General features: G+C 41.3%; 1 protein-coding gene and 1 long non-coding RNA gene across 12 annotated transcripts in view; one reads left to right on the top strand and one right to left on the bottom strand.

The window, feature by feature from the left end:
* The window catches only part of tanc2b (tetratricopeptide repeat, ankyrin repeat and coiled-coil containing 2b), a 184,689-nt gene that overhangs the window by 24,683 nt on the left and 137,378 nt on the right, over nt 1-22,628 (bottom strand). For 10 of the 11 annotated variants that reach the window (XM_082544448.1, XM_082544450.1, XM_082544451.1 and 7 more), the window contains 3 exons: nt 16,173-16,356; nt 14,548-14,796; nt 8,864-8,995 (listed from right to left, as the gene is read on the bottom strand). In XM_082544448.1, coding sequence (XP_082400574.1) covers nt 8,864-8,995; nt 14,548-14,796; nt 16,173-16,356 — 565 coding nt within the window. Of the gene's footprint in view, nt 1-5,192; nt 5,276-8,863; nt 8,996-14,547; nt 14,797-16,172; nt 16,357-22,628 lie in introns of those variants that run through there. The other variant, XM_082544447.1, reaches the window with a different exon arrangement.
* LOC309713108 overlaps nt 1-22,628 on the top strand; it is a 147,392-nt gene that overhangs the window by 61,347 nt on the left and 63,417 nt on the right. The window lies entirely within an intron of this gene.

The following is a 22,628-nucleotide window of genomic DNA, read 5'->3' as shown; positions in this document are numbered from 1 at the left end:
AACTGACAGCGGTGTGCAGTGTGTCAGAGCACAGGGTAAGGTGTAACTCAGTGGAGGGGGGGGGGGGGGGGGGGGGGGAGGAAGCAGCAGCATCAGCACATCATCATGTCAGAAATATGGGGAACCACCAGACCAGGGTCGATTACTAATTGAAATCCTTTGAATTACATTGAGCGCATTTCTCAGCATGTCTGGAGGGGAGGTTGGAGAGGGTTTGCACTTTTGGGAGAATCTAATTGGTTCCATTGCGCTGGGCGAGATCAATCAATCCCCATAAAAGTAATTGAATCCAGTTCGAGCAGTAATTTGACCCCGTGAAGAGAGACTCCAACCTCAACTCCACAGCCTATTTTGCTCAAATGTGCGCATGTGCATGTGTGTTGAAGCCCGTTAACTGCAATTTCACGTAAAATATTCCAGAATCTGAAGTTATTACAGGGAACCTCAAACGAACTGTAAAAATCTGATTTTCACCTTGGTTTTCGTTTTGGGTTGTACGCTGGGGTAAAGTTTAATCAGATTCTTGCAGTATGCAGTGAGAAACAGCTGCTGGTCAGATAATAGCCAGTGCAGTAGTTCATTTCACACTCTGCAGCATAGTAGCAAAAAAAAAAAAAAAAAAAAAAGCATGCTGTGAGTCAGAGCAGTAGAAACTATACATTAGGAGAAAGATGGTGAACGTGTACAGATTTCTTTCTTCAGTGTGTGCAGGTACAGTGCTGCAAATTATGCAGGGGGCAAGGAGGGAGTGAGCGTTGCATTAGAGCTGTATGTCTTTTCTAAAAGACTTCAGTTTGCTGATAATGAGCTGATATTGCTCTTAATGTCCTGTACCACACAGCACTTCAAAGTGCTGTTGCAAGCACTAGCCCTTTTTCCAGGAATGCTAATTATAATCGCAGAATCAAAAAGAAATGTGACGATTACGCTGAGAATATTCTGTCTTATACAATCAGCAGAAATGCAGATACATATGGAAGTGGGTAAAATGCTGCTCTACGTTTATACCAAATGAACGGCCAGCACTGCGTTTTACTACACTAAGCTGTGTGCCAGCTGCAGCCCAGTGTAATAAAAGACGTTTCATCCATATTCCCAGGTCAGATTATTTTAGTGCTAACTCAACAAACACACACAGAGGCAGACAGAAGCGACTCTGTGCTGATGTAAAATTCTTCCAGTTGGGTTTTACGCTAGGAAGGATGCGAAACTGGTGATCCGAAAGCCACCCAGTGTTGCAACTTACAATAGCTTAGATACCTCAGGTCAATGAAGTAGGAAGCTAAATACCCAGAGACTCAGTTTTAAGTGGTGCTAATCCAATTATCTTGGGGGTGACTGAACGCCAAACGTGCCCGTAAAGCTTCTTCCGTCCTTGTGGAATTACTAAGCGCAACCTCACACCATCCTCCAAATGGCAGAAACGATTACATCTCTTCATGCACGTTAAGTCGCACAGCCACCGCTGCTCCACTGTGTCAGGTATTTCAGGAAAACATGGCAGCCATGTTGTGAACAGGGGCTAGGGGAGTTGTTTGGATGGTGAGAGCAAGTGTGTGTGCGCGTGTGCACGATTGAGAGGGATGGTTGGCAGTTACTCATAATCCTGCCCATAACACTCCACCTCAGGCAGCATTGAGCAAGGTATCACTCCACCTCCCCCCTCCTCCTCCTCCTCCCCCTCTAACGCCAACCCTCCACGGCCAGACGGAGTGAGAGTCTCAGACTTTTTAATTATTCACCAGGTGAGGATGACTCACGGTGACTGAACAGCCTTGAGGAGGGAGAAAAAGAGGAGGAGGAAGATGAGAAGCAGAGGAGGAAAGGAGAGGAGAATGGGAGGTGGAGGACAGAAACAAGAAAAGAGGGAAGAGGAAAGGAGAGTGAAACTGGCACAACAGTGAAGGAAGAGGGGATATATTAGGGAAGGAGGATGATAAGCAGTTTAGATGATCACCGCTTGTTGCAAGGGGCTCTTGGGGAGTGTGGTGATGGGTTATCTCAGGTCAGGTGAACAACTTCCCAGCTTAAACTTAGTTTGTTGAAGGATTGTTTTTCTGTAACTCGAGTTATGCCTTATAGCAGTTGATGTAGAGCTACAGCTAAGCAAATACATGGCCAGAACAACAGGAACTTACATAATATTTGCTGGAAAAAAAAATCTGATCTTATGTAATTTGCAGAGCAAGCTTAGAGCAACATATTACACCTGGATGTGCCTATGGCTAATGCGTGATCTTAAAAATAACGTGGTAACCGAATGATCATTTCACAAATACTATTTCCTTGTTGGCATAGCAATTACTTAACTTGTGTCTTAGAACCAAGCAAAGGGAAAAAAAACTATGTCATTACGTTACATAACATGCAAAACCCCCTGAAGAACCCCAACACACACTTAAATATTACAAACCTAGATAGCTGGAGTCAAAATGCATTTATCAGATGCAGACTGCATAAATTATGACTTTGTACTCGGAGAGCAAATAACAGTATCTGAAGCTCCGAACAAGTTGGTGCACTGTCATCAAATCTAGACCATTATCTAACCACATTAACTAAAGTAGAAATGAGAACCACCTTTCTTCTTCAGTTGTGTTTACTGTAAATAAATGTGTACTGTAAACACCACCGTAGTTCTAATTAGTGGCCCTAAACTTTTCTAGACATCACCTGATGGAGGTGCATGTCAGCAAATGTTCAATGCAACTGGACCGGACGTCAGAAGATCTTTAACCTTCAGATCGTGCAACATGCCGATCTTTCCCGGCAGGATCTGCATGATATCTGACAGCACTTGGAGAGTATAGGTAAAAGTCAGCTGTTTTCTGCAATCCAGGCAGCACCCTCACTTACACAAAGCTGAATAATTCTAGTAGAAGAAAATGTCTGAAGATGATAATTTCCAGCTGTGTGCCAACTGTGCGAAAAAACAAATGTGTGAAATAAGTTGGAAAACAAATTTTAGACCACCGTTTCACCGTTTTCACAACATGCATTTTGTTTGTTTTTTCTGACCTGCAGTGCTTTTGTATCCATATATAATGTTTGTTCTAAGTTCCCCCACTTCTGAACTCTACAGAATACTCTGTGAACAACAGAACTAGACGGCACTCTCCTACTGGTGCACAAAGCAAAACAAATAACTAATTAGCAAAGAATTAGCAGAAGTGAGTCTTTCCAGAACTCTCTATAATTAAAGCACTTTGAGGAGTTTCAAGAAGGAATTATTTTGTTTCAGCCTAATTAACGACTAAAGGAAGGATGCCACCGAGCAGAGTTGGGGAAGGAAGGGTGCCACCGAGCCGAGGTGGAGTACCACTAATGTTCACATCCTGTCACGCTGTTACAAATACGGGTGCGTGCACACATGTGACATGAAACATCTCTAAAAAGGGGATTATTTTTTTAAATAACCAGGTCAATGCTGCTCACTTTTTCAAAAGTAATCGCTATGAAGTTCATTCTAAAAGGCTGAATGAATGAATGAATGCACATTTGTAGCTCGAGCGAGTACTTGTGTCATATGTTTGCTATAAGTGGGGCTTACTGGAAAGAAATTACCATGCTCAGGTTAATCAACAACAATAGATCTCTATGGCACAGATGAATGAACTGCATCATGCTTCATAGGTCATACTTGTTAGCGGCATCCATTTATTCTTTGCTTTGGTATTCTTGTGTCACTTGTTGACAGTAAGAAGAATACTGCACATTACAAACCTTATCCTTTAAATGTCTAATCAAATGCAGCGCTCAACTGAATTTCTAAGAGTTATTACTTACTTTTCACTCCTGTCAGGGAGTGTGTGTGTGTGTGTGTGTATATATATATATATATATATATATATATATATATATATATATATATATATTAGGGGTGCAACGATACACAAAATTCACGGTTCGGTTCGGTTCGATACTTTGGTGTCACGGTTCGATATTTTTTTGATACAAAAAAAATGTTCATGCATTTTTAATTTGTCATTTATTAAAATTATAAATATATATTTTAACTCAAAAGTACAGTTTTTAAATTTAACCCTAACCCTTGTGCGTGTTTTTTATTTTGACAGCGAATGCGCACCTGCGGACCACTTATGTGCAGCCCTGGTTATATAGCTCCTCATATTGCAGCCACAGAAATTCTTTTGTCCATGAAACCATAAAGCTGCACTTTCTTTTTGCCTCATAGTCTGATTTGTCATAACTTCTCCGTTTTGTGGTAAGCTTTTATTTGGCTGTCACTTCTTCACCCTGACCTGTCTTATTTGGCTCAGCAGAACTGAAATGCTTTTACACACTCACTCACATAAGCTCAGCGATTCTCTGCGCGATCAACCTCTCACATGTTTAAGCTTGCTGCGGGAGATTTCACTTGTCATGTTTGCATAGTAAGCTAACGATTAATCAGACGATGTCAGAGGAATTGGTGCACAAATTATCATCACTCACAGATCAGTGCTGTGCTCTCTATACACAGTTCACACAATTGCAAAGTGAAAGCAAAAAAACAAGCGCAAATTCAAACGCGACTTCAATATGTCACATATTGACAGTGGCTCACCGATGCCAATGACATAATTACCCAGCTACATTTCTGAAAGAATGCAAAAGCATTGACATATATTTTTCCTTCCTACAATAGCCCGACGGGCAGGGAAGAGAAAGATTTTGGTAGCCCGACTGAAAAAATCGCTAGCTCCGGGACGTCGGGCTAGCGATATTGCAAGCCCTGTATCTGATTGAGGAATCACTCATCTTTGGAAAAGAGAGTTTATTACAGAGAAATGGCTCTTTCCAAAATAAAAGCTATACTATCCGCTTCTTCTGGGCTATATTCTCAGCAGCATAAGGAGAATCATGTGCTAACAGCTGTCTAAATGACTCGGCTAAAGTTAGTAGCATGCTTGTTGTTTTTGTCTTTGCACTAGGATGATGTCGGCGTAAATGTGCAGTCATATTCGTTGTGTTCCCACTAGTGCTTTCAGGTTAATCTCGTTGAAATGACCTTAACGCCACAACAAGGCAAATCTCCCTTAACGAACTACCGCAGATAGCTCCGTGCATGGGGCTAGACGGCCAACACGTTAACGAGCTAACTGCGCTAACACACTAGCTCCCACCCATGTAATTGAGCATTGCATGGCACATCCAACATACTGTTTTACTTTAGTCCATGACTCGCTTACCTTCAGGGTCATACGTCACATGAAAACCAAAATAATTCCAAACGCCAGATCTGAATGAGGGTGGGGGAGGTGCCCTGCCCTCTTCCTTCTGACGATGCTGTCTGTGTTGAGCGCTCAGTGGATCTGCGCGGAGTAGTCGAACGCAGATTCACTGAGCGCTCAACACAGACAGCATCGTCAGAAGGAAAATTGATAAAATAAATTACAAATGTTGTATTGTTCGATACATATGCGTACCGAACCGAAAGCACTGTATCAAACGGTTCAATATCGATACGAATATCGTTGCACCCCTAATATATATATATATATATATATATATATATATATATATATATATATATATATATATATATATATATATATATATATATATATATAGATAGATAGATATATAAATTGGAGTAATAAAATCATTTGGAGTTAAAAATATTTTATCAGCCAAAAGGTGCAACCATCAGCCTGTTCTGTGTATGCGAGCCGAGGTGAAAAGATGGTGAGGGGTGAAGGGATGGAGTGGAGCGACGAAGACAAGGAGAGAGAACGCTAGGATAAATGCGTGTGCAGTGTACAGTTATGTGAGAGTTTGCGGTGAAAAGATAAGGTGGGTGGTAAATCTTAGAGGTAGGCAGGCAGGAGCACAAGAAGGTCCATTACAGTCTGACTCACTCTCCTCAAAACAGCAGCACAGCTTGGGCCCTCGATGGCTGGCATCAAACGAAGCTTCGACAGAATCAACCACAGAGAGAGCTGCATCTGTCAGCTGGCTACCACCTGATCAATACTGTACATAACCAACAGTCTCCAGTAAGTCCAGATCCAGCAACCTCTCATGGAAAATACCCAGCGAGCCTCTTTCTTAGATGTAGAATCTGTCTAAAGGTTTGCATTTCACATCTATTATTGAGAGCAGGGACCTGGTAATACAGCTAAGGTCCAGAAATATTTGGACAATGACACAATTTTTTAAGTTATCCTCTTATTTTAAATTCAGTGAGGCGATGTACAAAGTACCAGGATATGAGGAAGTGCAGACTTTCAGCTTTAGTTCAAGGGACTTCTTAAAGATTTTGCACTGTTTAGGAATTGCAGAGGCTCAAAATTAACTTGACAATTAACTGACAAAAATTTCCGTGGTCATGTGAGGCCTGTTCATTATTCTATTCATGTGTGAAGAATTACAAACCGGTACTATATAGTCAAAAATAAAGCAGGTCATCATTAGAAAATCAACAATCTGGTCAGCAACACCAAAAGGCTTTCAAGACAACAGAATACAACTGAAGTGGATGATCAAATAATCTTTTCTTTGGTTCATCCTTAAGTCTGAGTTTTCCCTACTTCAAGTCTGGTTTCAATTTCAAGAATTATTTGAGGTAATTCGTCCCCACATAATCTTCTGGGGAAAACACTGTTCTTCAATTCTCTTTTCTCTCTCTCTCTGTCTCATTCTCTGTCTCTCCTGTTGAAAGCAGAGGAGCAGAGCATTCAGGGAGGCACTGACACTGATCCAAGGAGGCAGAAAGCATGCTAGGATGCAGTCGTTTGGCTTGTAAACACACTTGGCTGCCCTTAGAGGAGGAAGGTTGAAACAAGTGGCTCTGGCAGTAACAGTGAGGCTTTGAGAGCAACTACTTCTTACCCAATGTCTCCTGTCTTTTCCCTTTTCCTTCATGTCCATGTCCCTCCTTCCCTTTCTCTTCCCTATAAAACCTCTTTGACTCTGTCGCCAGCCAGCTGCCCTTGAGCAGGGGAATCACATCGCCGCTCAGTCGAGCACAATCTCATCTAAGTGAGGTCTTAACAGGTGTTTAAAGCACACAGGGATGCATATCTGTGTTCGCTCGGATGGCAGAGGGCTGTCATTACAGCGCTCATTACTGGCTAAGTGATAGAGGAAGAAGGGCAAGGGGACACATAATGTGACATAAGGCCATTTGGCCATGTGGTAAGGAGGCTGCTCCATCACAGAGGCACTCGCTGCTTTCGAGACTTGAACAATGTGCAGTGAAGCGGACTCTGAATGTTAAGCACAGAGACAAATTTTATCTTAGTAGTGAGACAGTATGACAAAATGCTCATTGTGTGCGAAACGGAAGGACGACACGAGGACACAACAGACAACAGCCGGCGACATCCGGAGTTCACCACCAACAGCACAGCCGCACCACTGGTCTGTTATAAGAGCTTAGCGATACGTGCAGGCATTTGCATCTGAAAGACACCGCAGAGCGCAAACGAACCGTCACTGACTTTGATTTGAATTTTAAAAATAACTCGCTCGTCATGCAGCTTCGCCTTGCGAGATTTGTTGTTTGTGGATGAGAAACAGAACAGAACAGCGTCTCGATCGCTGCGTCTGAACTGTGGATGACGTGAAACAGCTGGCCGATCGGTGGAAAAAATTAAAACAAAACAAATTTACTGATCACAGAATCATCCGAGTCCTTGCAATGCTTCACTACAGTAAATGACTGCAATGGGTCAGTTTATATCATAGTACATATACATAAAAGATGGGCGTAGCCTCCAGGTCTGAAAAGTGAAGCCTTAAACCTGTGTTCTTTCTAGTGACCAGCAGGGGGCGGATTCTGTGGTTATTTAGAAATCCATGAGAAAATGACTACTGCTCACTTCATTTATGGCCTTTGTAAACTTTTCCTGTTGAGATTGTTATTAAACCCAGATCTCTAATGTTACCTGGTACAGCACAGTGTTCATTTAATAGCTTATGGTCTCTGAGAGTAAAATAACCAATTAGGAAGGATATGATTCACCACTGCATGAGTGTGCACTCTGCTTGGTTTCTCCGTGAGATCCACACCTCACTGTCATATTCCGGTTATAAAAACAAAGATCACACAAATGCTCAAATCCAAACTAAATGTCCCCATAATATTTAGAAAACAAACAAAAGAAATTAAAGAATTGGAGGATATTTTGTTGAAAACTATCAATACGTGGTGAACAGTCACCTACTGCCTGATTTGTACATAAATAAAGACGTTGTCATCACATATTGATGCAGAAATGGCACGAAAATTAAAGAGTCAAACAAAATGCTCAACGAAACCCAAGCACATGCCATACGGTATAAAAAAGATGGACATATACAGCATGGCATTTATTAAGCCTTTAAGCATTTAAGTGCTTCATTCGATGTTATAACAAACACCTTTTGTTTTTTAATTGTTCTTTAAAGGTCAATTCATTATTTGGGATTGATACATGTGTTAAGGGTTTATGACCATATAACTTTGCCATCTGTCTGTGAGTCAAGCCATATTACTTTCTTTCCTATCATTCTTCCAATATACAAAATCCAGATATCCACTAGTTTGAGATTTGTACTTTTAGTTACTAAGATACCAGGATGTCAACTTTTCAGATTAATAATTTTCTATCATAATACATTCTTCATACCTTTGTATTTGGAGTCTTTATATAGAGAGGGGAAGACGGATCTCACTAATGTGCCAGTTTCTTCATTATTTCAATGCATAATCAGTTCAAGTCTGTCACGTGTAGCTCTCATAGCCAGCGTAAAGACAATGCTTAAAGTCTTTCGTACTGAATAACTGATAAGAAGGTTAAGTAGGTATATAAGGAGGTCCACGTTTGTGCAAATGTGTGTGTGTTTGTGCTCTCCTTTACTCTGGCTTATTGCTCACCTCTCAGATCCTGCCCGGAGCGACCCGGCCCGCAGGTGGTGCTCTGTCTGGGCATGCGCAGCGAGGTGCGTAATGGAGTGTGCCTCTGCTCATCCAGGTATGCTAGATCCTCCAGGTGGGCCGAACTGGTAGCTGTGTGTTTGTGTGTGTGAGGCAGAGGGGAGACAGAGAGGAATGTTTTAAGAGTGAGAGGAAGAAAAAAAAAAACAGTACTGTCAGCACACATGTGCATTCAGAGACTACAATAACCAAACCACACAAACACAGGCACACACACACTTAAGGTGGCAAAGGTTCATGTCATTGTCCTGAGGCAGCTGTCAGGCTTCTGCTCTTCCACTTGCCGACTCCTACAGGAAAGAGAAAGCCAGCCCTACATGGTTATGTCCTAAAATTCCCTCTTCTCTGTGTCTGTCACGCGGCACGGAGACAGATGCCATCCGGCCCCTCTCAGGATTAATTAGCTCAGTAGACAAATGTCTTATTCATGGAGTGAACACCGTCTGACGCTGGCTGCTGATTGTTCACACCACACTGTCTTCAGGGCCAACACTCGGAACCACTGAATGTTAAATGAGATTAGGTGCCGTCAGTGTGAGTAAGCACACAGATTCCCCGTCACACCTGAACCCCTCGGTTCAGTAAGAGGTGAGAGCGGGGAAAGACGAGGCAAATGCAGAAAGGATTAAAGGGACTTAATCGAGAGGTTGGTGGTTCCTTGACAGATGAGCGCCGAGTTGCCAAGTCACCACGTCACCGCGACATGCAGATTTTAAACACGGAAACAATTCAGCCAGATGGCCTGAAACGCTTCACATGATGGAAGTGCACCTGTAGACTCAACCAAGAACGTCTTCCGCAAGCTTTGATGGATAAACGCAGATGGACAACAATTTTGTAATTTCCTGTCATTTTGCACTCCTGAATACATTTGGTCTGCTCTTCCCATCTGTAATCCCAGACCTCAGCAGTAACCTCGGTGTGTACATCATGATCAACAGAATGGGTTTCAGTATTAGTAATCCAGAAAAAAATAAAGCAGCGCTCCGAAATTTGTCTTTCACGCAATACCTGAAGTTTTCAAATTCCTTGAAAATTCAAATTCAAGGAGTTGGAGAGAGGTGTGACCGAAAATCCATGGCTCTTCTCAGTTCTGTCGTCTGCCTCTCTCTCTCTCTGCAGGCGTTCTAAAAACTAAGGCATGGTAAATCTCAGAGGAGCAGGCCTCTAAGCCCGGCACCTCTCGCCTGTGTAACACTCACCAGCACCTCAGCACTGATCCATGTCCTGTCCTTGGTTCAAAGCGTGGCTTCTGTGCCACTGGAGTTAAGCTTAGTCGAGTGCAGAGCATGTGTACTGGCTGTGTTTGTGTGTTGCTGACTGCCTGAGTCACCCCAGCCATGGACCCAAAAAACGAGCCACATGGGTTTCCCAAAATGGAGGGAAAATGGCAGCTGAGAATGCCGAAGCTTCAGCCCTGGCTGAATTGGGAGGTGCTGGCCATCCAACTAGGCTAAAAGCAAGGGCAGTGGAGCCATTAATTTCCTGCAAAACCAAGGAAGAATGACTCAGGCCTACAGGGCTGAAAAGTCTCTTTTTTCCTTTTCAACTGTGTTTGAATGCGAGGACTCAAATCCGTGTGCTCATCGTCTCTATCTGCAATGCAGCAGGCTGCTGGGGATCACATTCACAGTTCTCGTGCCAGTGCGCTAAGACTACACGGATAGTGAAAAGAAAAAGAGAGGGGAAAAAAACCCAAGTGTGGAACAGTGAGAGAATGGAAGGTGTAGCAAAAAAAGTGAGAAAAATGTTGAACTCTGCAACAGGGAGCTTTGGGTAATGACAGCCACATCAGACACTTCCTGTTTATAAGAGCGACAAACGGCATAAACGCACACACGCTCACACACACACTCGCAAAGACCAGCTGGGCTGCTATCCAGAGCCAGTATCAGCCAGGAAGTCGACTACTCATCACAGATATGAGGTAGCTGCTGGAGCTCTGTATGCCTCGCTGTTCTCCTCTCATCTACCAGAGAGATGACTTGCAATGATAAATAATGGAGGTAGAGGTATTTAAACAATAATTCTGGGTGTTAAAACACCATGTATCTAAGCAGACTAAAGCCAGAAAGGAAATTAGGAAAAGAAATGAAGGAAAAAGGAAATCAATGTAGACTGTGCATCCCCCAAATGAAAAACGTTATCTCAAGTGAGCCGTTACCTTAATTTAGTGAATTTGGAGACTAAAGAGCGAGTCTTCTCTCTGAGAATGAATATCACAGTTCCCCAGGCAGTTATATCTGTTGGTGCTAGATTCTTGAGACGTCTATGTATTCTTGTAAATACATAGTAAATTACGTCATTAACACCTGCAGATTCCACAGTATTTGCATCACTAATCTGGCAACTTCAGGTGTAGACCTTCATTGGTTAGTTACAACAAAAAGTTTGATGTATGTAGACTTAGAAAAATAACACCTACACCCAGTGGTAACCTTTAAGACCGTAGTTCCTTAAATGGCCACTAGAGGCTGACTCTGAAACTGAGTCAATCTCCACAAACTCCCATGTTAAAAAAGCTTTAAGTTTTAAAAGAACAAAACAAAAAAGCCTAACATTAAGTTTTACAGTGGCCCGATTATATTAGTGTCTAAATAATGAGGTGAATTGACATACAGGCAATAACGTTTTTACTCATGCCCATTAGGCTGTTAATTATTTCCAGGTTTCAAACATGACTGAATTCACATGGGTAATATGAGGTAAAACTTCGCTTTGGATTTGTGTGAATGAAGGAGGGATTTCAAGTTATCATGTAGCCACAGCACGAATTGAACACAATGGCTGAATTATCGTCAGCTGTAGTCACCGGGCTGAAAATCGCGGCGTGTTTGTGGCGTTGGTGCTTATTACAGCATTTTACATTCGATTGGTTGGCAAAATTATGGCACTGAAAAAATACTTTTGAACGATACAAAATTGGGCTTTTTAAAATGATAGTCTATGGTGATTGCCTGGCTTTTGGCGCAAGAGACCACTGGAGAAACTTAAACTGGAATGAAACTACTTCCAGGGTGGTTTAATTTTTTTATCCCTGAAGGTTGCCACTCGAATTTCCTGCTATCACCATCAGTCTTTTACATTTCATCATCCTCTCTACATGTGGCCATAGTACACAGTACATAGCAAATAAAAACAAAACTTTTTTTCATTTCGCCTTGGTTAAAAGAGCTAAGTGATTTTTTTAACCTTAGACTAGAAATATTTTGCCTGGAAACATATTTGCCATTAGTGTAACAAATGTCTGAGTTTTGTGTCCCAGTTCAATTTTCCTGTTTCACAAATAAAGGACAAGTAATAGTGGCTAAGAGCTTGCCTACGTACAACTCTGCATATCCTCGTGTTGATTATGCTAATAAGCTATATTAGGCTGTTTATGCTAGGCTAAAAAATTCAATTCTATTGAAAGCTTATTAGCATAATCAACACCAGGATATGCAGAGTTGTACGTAGACAAGCTCTTAGCCACTATTACTTGTCCTTTATTTGTGAAACAGGAAATAAATACATGTAATAACAAGTAAGATTATATTTATAATTAATTAATCATCCCTATTGTTAATTTTTTTTTTTTTTAATTTTTAAATAAAAACCAAAACCGTATCCCTAAAAACTACAAGATTCCTAAATCAACGTGGCAGTATCGTCGATTCCACTGTTTTCATTGGACTTCTACAACAAATCAGCGAGGTGAGAAGGATCTAGGATCTAACAAAGGCCATCTAGTGTCAATGTGGGAAATGTTAGCCTTCTTTTTTCAAGCCTAAACAACAGTGGTCAGGAGTTCCCACCCTGCGGTTTAACCATTTTCACTCTCCTTCTGTTCAATTTTTGTTTGTAAGTCCTCCAGTTTTACAATTTACTCAATACTTGTCTTAATCATCATGACGTGTGAACGGACAAAAAAAATCTTGGTTTTGGTTTCTCCTTCCTCCATATCTATCCTCAGCTCTACCAACGCACTGACTTCATTAGGTAATAGAGTAGCCCCCTCCCTTCTCTCTTTCCTCCCCAGTCGCCTTCTGCTCTCGCTCCGTATCGCTCTCCCTCTCTCCCCGCACATCAAAGCGAGTCTCTGTCACTCTTGGGGATAGAAACGGTTAATGCCTGGGGCTTTGATGTTCCACTGCTGTGTGAGCCCAGCCAATCCTCAGCCTGTGCTTGCCTCCCATCCCTACATCATCTAATAATTCTTTGTGGAGGAGAGGCAGAGCGAGAAAGAGAGATTATGATTACTCCCTTTCACTCCTCTTCCACATGTATCCATCTCCCACTACTCAATATGGAATTCCTGTTCCTGACGAACACAAATACCATCAGACAAATCATATGCTCTTTTCCCTTTTTTTTTTATTCTTCCCTCGCTCACACCTTTTCTACTCTCTCCATTTTATATTTTGCATCATCTGCAGCTTGTATCATGTCTTTTAAGCCGTATCTAGCCCACTCAGTCTCTTTTGAAGATCTGACTATTGCGGGGCGGAGATGAGATCGAGGATGAATCTCTAAACCCGACAGTGTCTCTGCGCTGCCAGACAGAGTCAAACAGCAGAACATGACCAGCATAAAGAGAGGGTCATAGCTGCAGTGACAGGCCTTGTCAGGCATATTACAGTGTTTAGTGAAATATATAAGAGAGTCTGCACGCATGTACTCTTTTTCCAGGAGGAGTAGGTGAAGGTATAACAGAGCTCATCGTCTGTAACAGCCTCTCTGATGAGAACAATATTACAATCAGGCCCGTTAGGGCAGCCTCTGTGTTATAAAACTGACATTTTTTCCTAAAATATTTACTGTTATGTTCGGGAGCTTTTCAAGGCCAAAAAACCCCAATATCAACAAGGCCTCTGTTAGCGATACAAATGCCAGTTTCTCCTGTGTAATATTCTTCCAGCCGCAGTATGTTATTCTGCAGATGCTCCCTTTCCCACACTGTATTATTCTGCTGCATGGTTTCAATCTACACCAGAGGGCTGTGAGAGTTTAACAAAATACCAGCATGGATTTACACTTGCCCAAAATTTCAACATAACCCCATGACAGCTAGAAATTAGAGCAGTTTTCTCCCAAAAATGAAGGAGAAATGTAATCAAATCAAAGCACATGTGAGCTACTCTTATGAATAAACCAAATTTTAGGGAACTGCAGGAGAAATGTAGTTGAGACCTCAGTTTTTAAGTTACTCTGAAATGAAAGAAGAACCCCCACAAGGCTACAGATACTCAAACAACCTTTTGTGGTACAATAAAAATACAGGTTATGTCATGCAAATTAGCCTGCAAGACGCTAAATATTTATATATTTAGGGCCTTTGCGATCACAAAAAATTAGCAAAATAATTCAAAAGGGGAGGATTACAGTTTGTCCTGTAGGACAACAAGCATGGGAAGAGAGGCTGAAAGGAGTGAAGAGGAAGCAAGTAAGAAGTCAGAAATAGGGCGTGACATGGCTAAACACCAGCAGCTCAATCCAATTTTGCCAGAAAAGGCTCCCTAGCTTGGCAAAATTTGTATGCTGCATGGTCGTTCGCCTGTAAATAACCATATTTTTGGCTTCCTGGACAAATACCTTTTTTAAAAAACTTTCACAGTTGAGGGATGGGGAAAGAGAAAGGGACTCACCAGCCACAGAATTAGGGCGGGGCATGAGGTACAGAGGGATGGAGTGGGCAGAATGGGAGGACATGCTCTCCAGGTTTCGCTCAGGGATTTTGTTGAGGCTGTAGGTGGAGGCGGTCATGTTTTCATCCACCCTGTATAGGAACGAGTCCATGCCTGATTTCTGAGACTGCCACAGTTTCAGGTTTCCCCGCGAGCCTTCGCCGTATTTGCTGCCTCGCTCCATGTTCTCCGAATAGCTGGTCAGAGTTGCTGCAACACAAACAATGACACAGTCTTTTAGATCATTTCTTTTGTTTTAGACACTGGGTTTGTTTGAGTTTCTTTTGTCATCTTTTCACCCACCCAGCCCATCTGCTTTCACATTTATTTGCTGTTGTTCTGAATCAATGGTATGTTGATGCAATGCTTTCCTCATCAAACTGCAGGTGTTCACCATTGTTGCCAGGAAACAATGACGGCACCTGCTTCGACTTTTGCCTCGCACCAGAGAGCATTTCGGCGCTCCTGATTCCTTTCAATTGATGCATAAATGCCACAGATGATGGCGAGGTATCAAGCTGCTTCCAGTTGGTGTAAAGACCAGGAAAGGACCTTCGCTGTACTGGGAACTGATCACAGACCAGATCAAAGAAGACTTTTGGACAGTACCTTGCTCGGGTCTGGATATGGCATTCAGAATGACCATTTTTCTTTTTGTTGGTCATGACTCAGATTTAAATCAAACTGTTTTGCACAATTCAAAATATCATTTTACGATTTTTGGCTTTAGCACACAATCAGAGTTGTACAGAGTGGTTTGGAAATGCACAGGCCCGTTTTCCCACTGTTGGAACTCTCAGGCGTACTTTCTTTAGTTTTGTTTTTGTGGCAACCCTGCATTCCTTTTACCTTGGATACCTTGTAAAGGCATTTAAGTGATGTCTCTCCTGAACTGACTGCATTTCAGTAGTAGTAGTGGGGAAAACAAAATTTGTTTTGCTTTCTATACACAACAATACAGCATAATGTCTGTTTATTGATCTTAAAAACACTACCACAGAACAATCACAGACAAAGCCTAGTCAGCGCCCTGTATATGGCTAATTCAACAAGTAACAAATACAAATCAGTAATGTACAGAACAGATTTACTAAGGTTTGCGTGCACTGCTACCATCTCAGATTATGAAATTAGGTTTGGTGGGGTTTATTCCAGCTCAGATTTCCAACATCCCACCTCAAACGGAAAGCAGCATTATTTCCTGGGTGAAATGTAGTACCTACTCCGGGGTAGATACCTCCACCATAAACCCAATAAAGCTGCCATTAAGGTCAGCCAATGGGTCAAAACCTGGAGTCGTCTGATTGGTTAACTCAGACAAAACAAGATGTAGAGATACAGTTTTTTTAAAGAACCAGCAGAATTACCATGTTCACCCAACTCAATGGCCTAGACATAAAAAAACAAGGAGCCCCAAAGACCACAGCAAAACAAAAACAACCCCCCTCCCTCTTCTCTTTCCCCTAAGATACGATATCATATTGTAACTCAAGTTTCTTTGGGGTTTGTTGCTTCTTCTTTCTGTATTCATGAATGTACTCATGTTCATTATGGGCGTTTTATGTGAATCAGCACGCAGATCTCACCGATAATCCCGCTGTCCCTGCTCTCCAGTGTCGAGGTGGGACTAGTGACAGAACCGTAGGCGCAGTCCCTGTTGCCAGCCTGGCCGGGCATGGCAGGGGGGAGGGTTGAGCAGGGGCTGCCTGCAGGTGGGGAGGCAGTGCTGCTGGTCAGGGTGGAACACGGGCTGATCCTCTGGTTCTGGCCCTAGGATGGACACAAATAAACACAGTTTTAAAGATTTTTTTGGCTCCCACAGCTCCATTAGCACACATGGGTATTAATGGCAAAAGTACAGCGTTTGAACTTTTAAAATGTGACTCATATGAAGGAAAATGCCATTCCAATACTGCAGTTTTCAAAAGCTCAGCCCCCTGCTGATCCTCTTAGTCCTTCTCCCACATGTATACAAACACATATAATACTAACTCATAATATGCTCCATTTCTCTACAAGATACACTTGAAGAAGTTTTAACAATTAGGCCACGTTGCATAACTAACGAAAATTGCAAATGTACAGCATGTTTACAAACACAAATACACTCAACACTCCTGGCAGTTGCATTTAAAAATACTTAATAATGGTACCTTCACTACAGCCAATACATTTTACAAGTAGCATATGTACTGTATACAGTGATGTGGTTTCTTTTCAGAAAACAATAGAGAGATTCAGTGTTACATTTTAACACTAATACTAAACTTTAACTTGCATTTATAGATCCATAGAAACCCCTATTTTCATGCACATTTTCCTCTTCTTTGCCATAACTACAATCTTATATGTAGTATAAATGTATAGTATTTTCAGTCCTGGCACTTTCCAGGCACCCTGGAGTGACTCTATTCGATGTCAGCTCGGGTTAGGAGACAATCGACCACGGGCGACAAAATATAAACACTCTGCTGCATCCAATCAGCAGCTGCTCTGAACACCCACAGATGTACTCTTGTGCAAAACACATAACCTGCCCAAATTTATAGGATACAAGCATGCAACAGTCACAGAAAAACAAGCAAGCCAAGTAACCACGTATTTGCGTCAGTCACTGAAAGGCACACACGGAAATCTCTCCTAAGCACAGACAGAAAAGAGGGGTGAAGTGGCGCTCAGGGCAAAATCTGGTCTAGTTTAATTTGCAGGAGGAAGTCTGAAGGGACACACCAAGCAAATACATTTTAGATTAGCCAACAGACATCCAGAGTCAGGAGTAATGCTGTAGCTAAATGATTATTTTCAGTATTGATTAATCTGCCAATTATCTGTTGACGGCCTCCTGAGCTTGGAGATGAGAACAGGGTGACAATTAATCGCAGGATTGTTGGTTTGATCCTCAGGTCCACTTGTCCACTTGTCAACATGTCCTTGGGAGAGACACTAATCTACTGATTGCTCCAAATAACCAAGCAACTGCTTATTATCTATTCGAGTGGGTGAATGAGAGACAATGTGGCCCTTTGATTTGACTAGCACTGCACAAATGTAGTCCGTTCGCCATTATTTTTGTGATAAAGTCTTCTTATTACACAAACACATGAAAACTTTTATCTAAACGCTGCCGATTAACTGATAAGTTGAAAAATTGTTGTAGTTGTAATTCCTTATTTTTAAGAAAAGCAGCAAACCCTCACACTTGAAAACCTGGAACCATTGAACACTCATATGTTTTCACAATAAACAACTACTCACCTCAACAATACACACACTGCAGAGTACTACTAGATTAGTGGGATAACTGTGACACCTGTAAACACACTTCCACTTTAAGTAAATGCCCTCTGGCTGACACTAAACAGTGTTTCTGTGCCTGCGGAATAACAATTTGTCAACCAGTATTTCAGTCACCGCTGCCCTCTGCTGTCTTCATGGATGAGACCGCTCAAGTGTCATGTTTACAAGAGCTTGACCCCGATGTAACCAAACATCCACACCAGCAGACAAATCTTCAACCCTGCGTGCGCTCAACCACGCCGCAGTTCTATCAGCTCAGATAACGAACGCAGCCTTCTGTAGGTTTGACCTTAAATGTCGCGTGTGGATTGGATTGAACTTGGAGAGCACTGCATCTATTTAGGGAGCGAGAGCACGCGAGTATGAAAGGCAATTAACTGCACCCTCTGCAAGTTGAGGTCACCTTGTTCTATCAGCTGGCGAGGTCTTGCAGCAGCTATTGTAGGAAGTCAAACATGTTAAATGGCAATTTTTTTATAATGATCACTGAATTATAAACGCCCAGCATACCAAAGATCACCTTAAAAATGCCAAAAAGGAGAATTTATGCATTATAGAGGGAGACCCAAAGAAAAACAAACAAAGAATCTTGAATTGACTTCTGCAACAACAAAGATGTTTGCAAGAAAACGAACACACAGTTTTTTGTTTTTTAAATATTGATATTGTGTTCACTGATAAGCCTTTAGAGCCATGTAGCACTTTATTTTCTTCCTTTTTCTGACAGAAGCTGCGTTATTACATCATTTGTCCAGCAGGGTGGCTGGAGAAATGTATCAGAGTAGTATCAGAGCCATTATTTCCCATTATATGTCAAGTGTAACCCCAGGCTACTATGTCAGCCATTTGAGGCCGAGACCATCACCATAGACGCCCATGTGAAAACGCCCAACTTCGAAGCAGCAGCTTTTAAAATTTATTGAAGGGTCTCGACATTATAAATATAAAGAACCTTGAGAAAACTGTTGGTGTGATTTGAAGATATATAAAGAAAATTAAAAAATTGAAGGTAGCAGTATCCTACCAATATCTGGATGGCATATGAATGTATGTTTTTTATCTTGAGCTAATATTTTTTTGCCCTATCAACAGAGATGGGCGCGTTACTGTAATCTGATTACTTTTTTCAAGTAACGAGTAAAGTAAGGGATTACTATTGCAAAAACTGTAATTAGATTACCGTTACTTTCCCGTAGGAACGCTGCGTTACTGCGTTACTAAAACCGTGATTTTTTGCGAGAATGTCTCACGACAGTGACGTAAGCGAGTGCGCCGTTAGTGACAACAGCTGTGTGCAGATCAACAATGGATCACATATCGATTGTGGGAGAGAGTATGTATGGGCTCAAAATGTGGTCATAAATATTTTGTACTGGTAAAAAAGATTTGTATGTGTAAAAAAGATTTGTGTGTGCGTAAAAAAGATTTGTATGTGTAAAAAAGATTTGTGTGTGCGTAAAAAAGATTTGTATGTGTAAAAAAGATTTGTATGTGTAAAAAAGATTTGTGTGTGCGTAAAAAAGATTTGTATGTGTAAAAAAGATTTGTATGTGTAAAAAAGATTTGTGTGTGCGTAAAAAAGATTTGTATGTGTAAAAAGAATTTGTGTGTGCGTAAAAAAGATTTGTATGTGTAAAAAAGATTTGTGTGTGCGTAAAAAAGATTTGTGTGTGGACTTAGAAAAAAAACCCCTGCAAGTTACAAGTACGGATTTTTGACCCTATTTTTCTTCCCTTCATCTGATTGGTCAATGTCATGTCAATCACAAATGTAACAATCCAATCAGAGAACAGATGGGTTTGGCTGTCGGAGGGGCGCTGTTTTGAACTGCAGGTCCTTGAAGGGTGATACCGTTTGAAGCTGGAGGATCGCTATATAAATATCCGATAGCAGCTAGGTCCCCTAACTTTCAGTAGCTGTTGAAAGGATAAAGTTGTGGTATATCAGTGGTTAGAAATAACATTATTACTTTAGGATTAATTTAACACAAAGTCAGGGCTGACCCAGGACCATTGCTGTGAGTCACAGTGCGCAGCATAAAAGTCCTTTCACATCGGATGCAGGATACGCTGCTAATGCTAACTAAAAGCAAAGGATCCAGAATTTGTTACGCTGGCTGCTGGGCTCTGTGGGTTTTTGCAGCAGCTCTACCTGTACTAGATGCACCTGCTCCTTGTCTTTTCTATCTCTGACTTTATGTCCTCTACAAGAGTTTTTTTTTGCTAGTTCTTCAAATGTTCAATAAAAACATGTATGCTAATTCATAACGAAGAAAGCTTTGTAATGAAGACTGTCATTTCCAAAACACTGCCCGCCCCCACCCCGCGGTCCGCAGCGCTGTTGAAAAGGCTGTGGAAGTCCCTGTATTAAACACGTAGACCTGTGACACAAAAATCACCAAACTCGGACGACCACAGACTGTTTTCCTTCATGGTGATGAAGGAAAAGGCTGGGTTGGCATGTAAAAGGGCATTTATTCCCTTCAAAGACCTGCAGTTCAAAAAAAGCGCCCCTCGACAGCCAAACCCATCTGTTCTCTGATTGGATTGTTACATTTGTGATTGATGTGACATTGACCAATCAGATGAAGGGAAGAAAAATAGGGTCAAAAATCCGTACTTGTAACTTGCAGGGGTTTTTTTCTAAGTCCACACACAAATCTTTTTTACGCACACACAAATCTTTTTTACACATACAAATCTTTTTTACGCACACACAAATCTTTTTTACACATACAAATCTTTTTTACGCACACACAAATCTTTTTTACACATACAAATCTTTTTTACAAGTACAAAATATTTATGACCACATTTTGAGCCCATAAGTATGAGCGTGCAGCGTTTAAAGCGTGGAAGTACTGACCTTACTTTGAGTTTGATTCCATAAAAAGTGACAAAAACATTAGCGTCCATTGTGCGTGGGAAGAAAACTTCTTTTTACAGCGAAAAAACCCCCTAAACTTCCAAGCAAGCACCGAGTGCGCAACGGGAAACTCACAGAGAAAGTCGCGGATTCTTCAACTGACCGCGGCACACCTGCACCAGGGTAAACCTCCGCCTACCCCACTCCTGCTTTACAGGTGAAAATAGAGCAACAGGACCGCTGAGTCTTTGACTTTATTTATTTTCTGCTGTGTTTTACTTGCATCTATTTGAAAGAGTGAGTGTAAACACAAAAAATATTTTATTTTATGTGCTGGAATGTGCAGAAAATAGCTTTAAATGTTAAACTAATTTATTCAAGTCAGAGAATGTTGCATATAATTAAATTTTTGCTTGATGCATAAAGTTAAAAGATTAAAACTGATAAACAAGTTAAAAAAAAGAGACTTTTCCATTTGATTACATTTTGTATGATGGATTATGCAGAAAAAGTAGAATTGGGCTGAAAGATCTATCGCTTTATCACCTCTTCAGGTTGTAAATCGTGTTTTTAAAAAGTAACTAAGTAACTAAGTAATTAATTACTTTTGAAAATAAGTAATCAGTAAAGTAACGGGATTACTTTTTGGGGGAAGTAATCAGTAATTAGTTACTGATTACTTTTTTCAAGTAACTTGACCAACACTGCCTATCAAAACATGCACACCTCCTTTGAATTATACACTTTTATCTTCAGTCACCGTCTCAGACATGAATTAGAATCACTTAATGAACATTTAGAAATTGGCTTTGAAACGATATTACTTATATTATGTTGCACTTACGTGGTTATTATTACTTTAACAGTAGTTTTCTGTATGTTTATGGTTACATCAAGATCTGCTAATCCCTAACTCTGCATATTTTTGTTGTCTTGTGGAGGGCAAAGTGTCAAACCCCTGAATTACTGCACTAACCAAAGTCCATTAAAATCTAGTAAATCCCAAGCAAATGAGAAGAATTACAACAAAAGCCCACTCTTTTATCTGCTAATAGATGGTGTCTCGAGGCAATTCTTGTCATTTTTGGTGGTTAATGAATCAAACAAAATTGCAATCCAGAGAACAGTATTTGGGGCAGATATCTAAAACAATAAGTTTGTACTGTGTGCACGATGCAGCGGGGTGCTCGTGTGAGTCACGTCTCTAAAAAGAGCCGCTTGAATAAACCTCTCTCAATTTATACACCCCCACTGCTACAGCAGCGCTCACATCAAGCACAGGCAGTCCATCAGTCTAATCGCTTATCCACACTGTTTCAGAGCGAACACATACCTATGCCTGCCTTGAATGCTTCAGCAACAGGTTAGCCCCTTGTACCCCCCCTCCCCGTCCCACCCTGTTTCTCTTTCGCTGCCTCTCCGCGGCAACTGTTTTTCCTTGCACAGTTTGGAAAATTCATACCTGTCAAATTAGGTTTAGGTAGAGATACCAGGGCATCTGCTGCTGAGCTTAGAGCAAGTCTCTTGTGCCAGGAGCTGTTTGTTGCACAACTGACAAATTCACAAATAGAAAGGTTACGGTGCAGGAGCAAAACATTAAGTCTAACCTGCCGCATGTCGGCTCAAGAAACTTCCTTTGAATAATCTAGAAATAATCTAACTAAGGAAAAAAATAATCATATTTGTTTTATAAAAAGCTAATTAGGCAGGAGGATATCTGACACTTGATGGAGAGGCACTGGTAATCTCAGAATCTAAAGCACTCTGGCACATGAGGGCAATTTACTGAAAAGTCCTTTGATCTGGCTACCCTGACTTCCAAAGATCTGTCAAAACTGACTGTAAACACGAATATTATGAAGATAAATGTCAAAACAGAT

The sequence above is a fragment of the Aulonocara stuartgranti genome (assembly GCF_965226115.1).
Source record: "Aulonocara stuartgranti genome assembly, chromosome: 8".
Classification (NCBI taxonomy): domain Eukaryota; kingdom Metazoa; phylum Chordata; class Actinopteri; order Cichliformes; family Cichlidae; genus Aulonocara; species Aulonocara stuartgranti.
Note: the sequence above shows the minus strand (reverse complement) of the source record. Positions and strands in the feature narration are given on the sequence as shown.